Source organism: Rattus rattus, chromosome 9 (assembly GCF_011064425.1).
Source record: "Rattus rattus isolate New Zealand chromosome 9, Rrattus_CSIRO_v1, whole genome shotgun sequence".
In the NCBI taxonomy this organism is placed as follows: domain Eukaryota; kingdom Metazoa; phylum Chordata; class Mammalia; order Rodentia; family Muridae; genus Rattus; species Rattus rattus.
Genome location: NC_046162.1, coordinates 10,050,227 through 10,057,915, shown reverse-complemented (window position 1 = coordinate 10,057,915; position 7,689 = coordinate 10,050,227). Strand labels below are relative to the sequence as shown.

Genomic DNA, 7,689 nt, shown 5'->3' with positions numbered 1-7,689 from the left:
CTTGAGTACTAGGCACACAGGTCCACATATATACATGAAGGCAAAATATTCATCCACAGAAAAATAAAAAAATCTATCCTTCAACAAAAACTAACAGAGGCTGGGAAAGTCAGTCAATAAAGTGCTTGCCATGCAAGCATGAGAACCCTGGTCTGATCCCCAACTCTCTAAGTAGGAAGGATGGGCTGGGTAGTCCTGGGATAGGGGAGCTAGAGATCAGAGATTCCCTGGCCAGCCAGTCTAGCTAAATCAATGTGCTCTAGGTTCAGTGAGAAACCCTGTCTCAGTGAATACAGTAGGGAGTAGTGGAGGAAGAAGCTGACCCTGACCTTTGGCCTCCCTATGCACACCCACACCTGCACGTCAACATGAACTTGTGTGCACAGTTGTCAGGGCAGAGAGCGTAAGTACAGAGGACTGCATTTGGGATTGTCAGAGCAGCTCGTTTGAGCCTCCAGTGTTTTTCTCTGCTGTTCCTCCTCATGGAATGTTCTGGGGCTCTTTGTGTTGTTACTCCTTCCAAATGAGTCACTGCTCGTTTGTTTTCTCTGCACAGAAACCTAGAGTGCCCTCTCTGTGTTTGTAACTGACCTTTTTTTTTTTTTAAACCACCACTGACATGATCTGAATTGCATCCACTTTATTTGTATTGGGTGATGAAGAGATACCTCACAATAATGGCATGTCTAAGGTGGTTACCTTGGTGTAAGAATACTAGATGCCTCCAATTAGAGTAATTATGCCTTGACTTTCTTTGAGGATGATTGTCAGATACATGAGCCCCTTTCTGTCTTAGAAGAGAAGTGCAGGATGTCAGTGGCTTCTTGCATGCTAATGGAGGTTGTTGATGGAGCGTGGCTAGCATCGTAGAACAGCAAAAGCTCTGGAGTCTTTCTAAGCTGTAATGAGCTGTAAAATTATGAGGACATGGGATATTTTCTCTTTCTGTTGGATAGACTTTCTATGCAGGGGCATGGGATCTCTCTAGAACCGAGGTGTATCTAAAAGGGAAATCACTCTTCCAAGAGAAAGACATTGCTAGTGACCATTCTCTATGGTCATAGCCATGCAAAAATTATGTATGTATTTAGTATAGATATTCTGATAAATGTTTATTTGTACATGCATCCAGAGATATACACATACATTCACACATTTATAGTTCTTTCCTTATCTTGGTCACAGTATTTTCAGAGTATAACCTAAATCCCACCTGCTTGGCATTCTTCGTTCGCGCTGATGTTCTGTTTTCCTTACATACCAACCTGGATTTTCCTCTCCTCTGCCTATTTCGTGTCTCCTTTGCTGGGTACATTGTAGGGCAGGACTTAAACTGAGTAGCCGTTTATGAGGTCTAACCTCTCTTTCTGTCTAGGAAAACAAAAATAACGTTTCAAAGTCCAGCCACAAATGTCTGTTTAACAGTTCTTGATGGTTTCCTCCAGGGTGGGAATTTTAATATTTCTGAATATCTCATGCCTGGAAGCTAGCACAAAATGGCTATCTAAGTCTGCCAGCAAGTCACTCGTGTGGTTCTGAATGTGAAGCAGGAGCATGACTTGGGGCAGCCTCGTTTCTTCTTTTGAGAGGATTCATTTTGGTGGGTCCTCTCTGTCATACCTACTTATGCTCAATAAGCACTCAGTGCCCTTGAGGTAGCATGAAACTTAGCAGAAATACTCTAAAAGCAAGTCCTCCATAATGGAATGTTAAGTATTCTGTTTAATAATACAAGAGCTATTCCAAGATGTCCAATGAGGAGCATCCCTACAAGGCCTTCTCCTCTTTTACTGAAGTTGTTCGCATTTCCTTGTGGAGCTTAGAAATAGGATTTTAGTACAATGGTGAAGGTCTAGGACATAGGGACAGAAAGAATGAAGGGTCAGCTTCACCCTGAAGGACTGACTTGGGGGCTATCAGTTCTAACTAGACAAGGTAGTGGTTAGATCTCTTCCTGGGGGGACAAAAAGACTTGGCATTGAGTCATTAATTAATTAGTTTACTAATGTCCTTGGGCTTTTTTAAATTCACCACTCAGTCAATCTTTTAAGTTTTATCAACACACAATGATCATACACACCAATGGGTGTGGTACCCTGATACATGTAATGGTTAAATTATGGTGATCAACATATTTGTACCCTCAAACCATTTATCATATCTTTGTCATGAGAACATGAAAAAATTGTTTTTCTAAGGTTTTGTAGCTAGACAATACATTATTGTTAATAGTCACCCTACTATGAGACAAAGACCATAAAAGGACTAAGTCCTATTCCCTGTAAAACTTTGTCTTCGTACCTGTCAACAGTGCTCTCCCTTGCCCCTCCCCCTGGCTTCCATCTTTGAGTTTCTGCAGCAGCTCGTTCTCAAGCCAGGGAGCAAGAGAATTGTCATGTTCACACACACACACACACACACACACACACACACACACACACACACACACACACACACACGGAAAGACAAAGGGAAGATAAAGTAGCCATAGAAGGATGAAGATGTTAGGGGAAGTGTAGACAGGGGTGACCAAACAAAAGTCATTGAGCCAAACTTGGTGTCACCTGGTTTTGAAAATAAAATTTTACTGAAATAGACATGAATAGTTCTTTGTATCATATCCAGGCTAGTGTCACCCTACAATGGGGACAGAGGCCTGTAAAGCCCAAACTTTTGTCTTTGACAGGGTGAGCTCTGGAGCACCCACCGACCTCTCCATAGTCACCCCACCTTGAAGCAAGTGCCTGAACTTTGTGCCTTAATGTCGGTGAGGCACTGGTTGCAGACCAGCCAGGTGTTGAAGGAGAGATGTGTGAAGTGCAGCAAGCCTAGTATGCTGTCTCCATCAGCTGAGAGCAAGGCTCTGCCTACTAGCAGCTGTGTGGGCTGTCAGCTGAGGAGTTGCAGAAGCTGGGAAAGGAGTGTGAATGCCGGCTTAATGGGATCTCACGCGGTAGCTCCGGCATCTAGCAGTGTGCATCTTGATGAACACAGGTGCTTCCCGAAGCTGGCGACACCCTACTAGATTCCCTGGCTGAGCCTGAGTCCTGATTGCCTCTACTGGGTTGACCAGCCTTGTCGCCCGCCCAAACCCTACTTCATTGCTCTCAAGGTGGGGTCTTTGAACTAGCTGGCTGGGTTCTGTCAGCCTCTGCTGCCTCATCTTGTTCAGCTTTCTTTATACTGTACTTTCTAGCCATGCATGCCTAGAGACCAGGGACCACTCTCTAGGAGCTGAGCTTGAACCTGAACCTGCAACTTTGCTCCAGTGGCAACCCACCAGCTCTTTCCTCAGCCCATAACATGTCTCTAGTGCAGCCCTCATCAGCCACACCTGACTGATATTTTATTTTTCCTTCAGATCTCATCTCAGAACGCATTTATATGATGAACCTTCTGGAAATTCCCTTCCCAGGGTATTTTGTCCCCACACAGAGCCAATATTCAGTATGTGCTTGATAATCTTTTGTTTAGCTTCTGCAAACCTTGGTGTGCAGAAATAGGCCCACTTTCCTTTGTAAGATAAACACTGTAACATTTGTACTGCCTCTCATGCTTCCTATGCAGGCTCTGGAAATTCCCTAGACATGTAGTGTGGATTTACTTTAAAACCTATTTTTTTCCTTCTAAGAGTTGCATGATTTTCTACCATATGCAAGTATAACTTATGCACATAATGCATATGTAAAATTTTAAATGAATTCCCATATAGTAGTTCAGTTTTTCCACTTTACAGTAAAAACACACACACACACACACAATAGACTTATGCGAAAAGCATTTGTGAGCAAAAATCTATACATTCTGGCGATTACATATTTCTGTAGGCTTGGTCACATAACATGACATTGTCTGCTCTGGATAAGCGTGTGTTAAAGATTTCAGTGCTGTGTGCTAGGTTCTTTCTTGCAGGTATAGTGGGTTGAGCAGGCTGCATTGGCCAGACGCTCATGTGGCCTCTCTGTTCTCAGCACCTTTATCATCGCTGGTGACATCTGGTCCTCCGCATATTGGTCAGCTTCTTGGTGAAGGGGTAGGCTTCTTCTGAGTGATATTTCTTTGAATGTTACTGACGTTCAACATCTTGCTACCCAGGTTTTGTTTTTAAATTTGTGTGCATGTGTGTGTGTGTGTGTGTGTGTGTGTGTGTGTGTGTGTGTATGTGTGTGTGCGCGCATATGAGTACAAGTTCCCCAGTAGGCCAGAGATGTTGAATGCCCATGGAGCTGGAGTTACAGTTATTTCTGAGCTGCTAAATATGAGTGCTGAGATTCAAAGGAGCATATCTCTGGTCATGAGTGCCCAGAACCAGCTGGTTTTTAGAAGTATGCAACCATGGCCAAGGTGACTGAGCTCAAAGGTCACACCACCTGGGTTCTGAGTCTTACCATGATCCTGATGGTGTGAGTGCTGAGTTCTCTACAAAAGCCTAAGGGAGTGCTAACCACTAGGCCATTTCTCTAGTGCCCCCACATACTGCTTTGATGCCCAGTGTTCCTGCATGATGACCAGAACCTGACACGTTATTGCTCAATCTGATGCTCTGCCACTCATGTCCATGGTGTGGGGGAGAGTTTTAGAATGGAGGTCTATGATGATGTCAGGTGGGGTGCTTGGAAGCTCTTGCTTTTTTTATGATCATCTCTGTCTCTTCATTTTCAGATACCACTCAGATGAACAATGCAGTGCCCACTTCTCCTCTGCTCCAGCAGATGGGACACCCACATTCATACCCCAACCTGGGCCAGATTTCTAATCCATATGAACAGCAGCCTCCAGGCAAAGAGCTCAACAAGTATGCCTCCTTAAAGGCAGTAGGTAAGGAGTTCCTACATGTATCTGTTTTCTTTATGCTCTCCCCTTACTCGGCTTCTCCCTATGAACATTGTTTTTTACTTTTGATTTATATTTCTTTATTATACCTATTTTCTCTATCTATCATCTATCATTTATTTATTTATGATTTATCATATATGTATGTATATGTCTATGAACCAATTTGTGTAAATATAATTTATGTATAATGTAAGTATAATGTATATATACATCTATAGTGCATGATGTATGTGTCTGCCTATCTACCTATTTCTAGGTATATGTGTCTATGAATCTATCATTTATCTGACTATCTATCATCATCTATCTATATCTATGCACATATGTGTATTTATGAGTCTGTCATCTATCATCTATATGTGTCACCTGTCATTTTTCTACCTACCATCTACCTATCATCTATCATTTATATCTACCTATCATCTATCACGTTTCTTTTATATATATATATATATGAAATATATAAATAATACAGACTCCCACAGCTATTCCCTTGAACCTAATTAAGTCTTGCCTTGCTGTGTGGAGCAGAGTGATCACCTGGGGCACTTATTTAGTGAGGACTCTTTCCTGGGGAGAAAGACCTGGATACTCGTGTGGTCCCACTTATGTTTAACCTCCCTCAGCACTCCCATCTTTCCTAGGTAATCCTTAAGAGCCTCAGATGTACAATCCGGTATATGAGTCTTAGCAATACCTTGGCTTTTAACAAGATCCACCCCATCGCCTATGCATCCCCTGCTCTCTCTGATAAGCTTATGGTTGGTGCACAATCTTAGCCTAAGTTGTTTCTCTCCTTCAGGGGGTAACATTTCCTGGGGAAGGATAGTCTAGACACTAGACTACAGCGCTATTATAAATTCATTTCTTACCAAGTGTACAACACTATGTTTGACTTCTTATGCATACTGTCTTAGTAATTCATGGATGAGAACATTGTAGCTCAATGATTAGAAGAAGGAATTGAGAGATGATTCTGCAGACCCAAAAGCAGTGGTAACAGAGTGGAGAAATGACTAGGTGTTTGTTACCCAGTACCTATCTTCCTTCCATGTCTCCCCAGTCTCTTCCACTAGAGCATAGCAATTTGCCCTCAGACACATTCCACTGGATGAAGCTTCAGTCAGAGCAAAGTTGTCAGTTCCTGATTAGTGACTGGTTATGACAACTCAGGTTCTCAGTGATGGATTCAGAGTACCAGAATCACCTGAGTGTGGTAAGCAGCACCAAGGCCACAGGCCACCTTGGAGGTATTAACTGAGCAGGTTAAGGATGTAGTTTGTCAAATGTCTATGGACATTTGAAAAAATAAACAGGGCTGGAAGAGGATGGCTCATCAGTTAAGAACATAGCTCCTCTGGAAAGAGGTCCTGAGTTCAATTCCCACATGGTGACTCACAACCATCTGTAACTCCATTTCCAGGGGATGACCTCCACAAGCACCAGGAATGCACCAAGATTTATGACTAAACACACATATATATATAATTAAAATAAATGGCTATTTCTAATGTGAAGCCCAAGCTGAGGGCTAAGGATTTAGACTACTCCATGAGCCCGACATTCAGTAGAACTTCCCCTCTCAACTGCTTGCTCTTAACATCCTCTCCCAAATCCTGGGCCTGTTTTCCACATTCTTGTTCACTCCAGACATGGGAAATTTGTTTCCTTCTTGCTATGTCCTGTGAGTTCTATTTTCTTTTGAGGAGAGGTTTTTAAGCTTGCCTTTCCTCATCATCTGCCACTTCTCCGAGTTTATCTTTTGGTGAACTGATAAGCGCCAGACAGATATGGACTCAAATCCTGGCTCTTTCACAACTTCTGCCTGACTCTGTGCAGTTTCCTAACCCTCAGTAGGTCTCAGTTTTCCAGTTTATAAAATGGGTATACAGAGGCCTTTCGAACAAAGCAAGGTCCCACCATTAGTACCATCCCTCTTTTCCAGAGCCTCGCTGTCCTGTGAGCAGCCACACTGACTCCTTTCACAGTCCTTTGCTCTCAGGCTCAGCTTGGGTCCCCTAGAGAGGACTCAGTGGTTATCTTTAAATATTCTCCTTATGGAGAGCTCTTCTCTTTCACAAAAGAATTGGCCACCAGGAAGGAGTTTTTGTGATGGAACGACTCCCCTTGGAGGGGACTCCATGGGATTTATTGGTGGAGGTCTTTCTGCCCTTCTGACTATTTATAAAGCTTATTCATTCATTTATTCTTACATAGTTTTGGTTCCAGGAAATGTCAGTCAGGTAGAGGATACCACAGATAGACACACTGTCTTTTCTGATCAGTTGTTCATCTTCCTGTCATCCAGCCCCTCAATGGAGATGGGATAGGAGATACTCTGCAGATTCAACTATGAAATACCCTAACCCCAGAACCAAGGTACAAACATTATGGTATGGCTCTGGTGTTTGTGCTATCTAAGGTTGATGCTGATAAAAATATTCATAAAACAAATGTATTGGGATCTCACATTGGAACGGAAACAGGCAAGGTAATTAGTGTTTGTACCAGAAGTCTGAGAGCTCCTGTTCCCCAATTCCTTAGGCCTTCGGGATGAACTAATTAGACGAGATTGTGCCAAGGGTATAGTACCAAGGTCACATGTTTAATAAAGACACAGCTTTCCTAAACCTTCAGCTTGGTAAATCTTTCCCATTCCCTTACCATTGTCTCCTAATTTATTTCTTTGCCTCCCCGACCCCTAGAAAACACCACGTCTTATTTTCTACAGCTATCAACTTTCTTGATTTCACACTGTGTTCTTGCATAACATGTGCATCGCAAGCATCTGTAGTACAAGGAAGGGAGGGGTACTGTTGCCCAGGAGAGCAGGTGAGACTCACTGCTCACAAA

General features: G+C 42.8%; 1 protein-coding gene across 3 annotated transcripts in view; it reads left to right on the top strand.

Moving 5' to 3' along the window:
• The window catches only part of Shisa9 (shisa family member 9), a 293,828-nt gene that overhangs the window by 261,097 nt on the left and 25,042 nt on the right, over positions 1-7,689 (top strand). For all 3 annotated transcript variants that reach the window (XM_032911780.1, XM_032911781.1, XM_032911779.1), the window contains one exon: positions 4,663-4,818. In XM_032911780.1, coding sequence (XP_032767671.1) covers positions 4,663-4,818 — 156 coding nt within the window. The remainder of the gene's footprint in view (positions 1-4,662; positions 4,819-7,689) is intronic.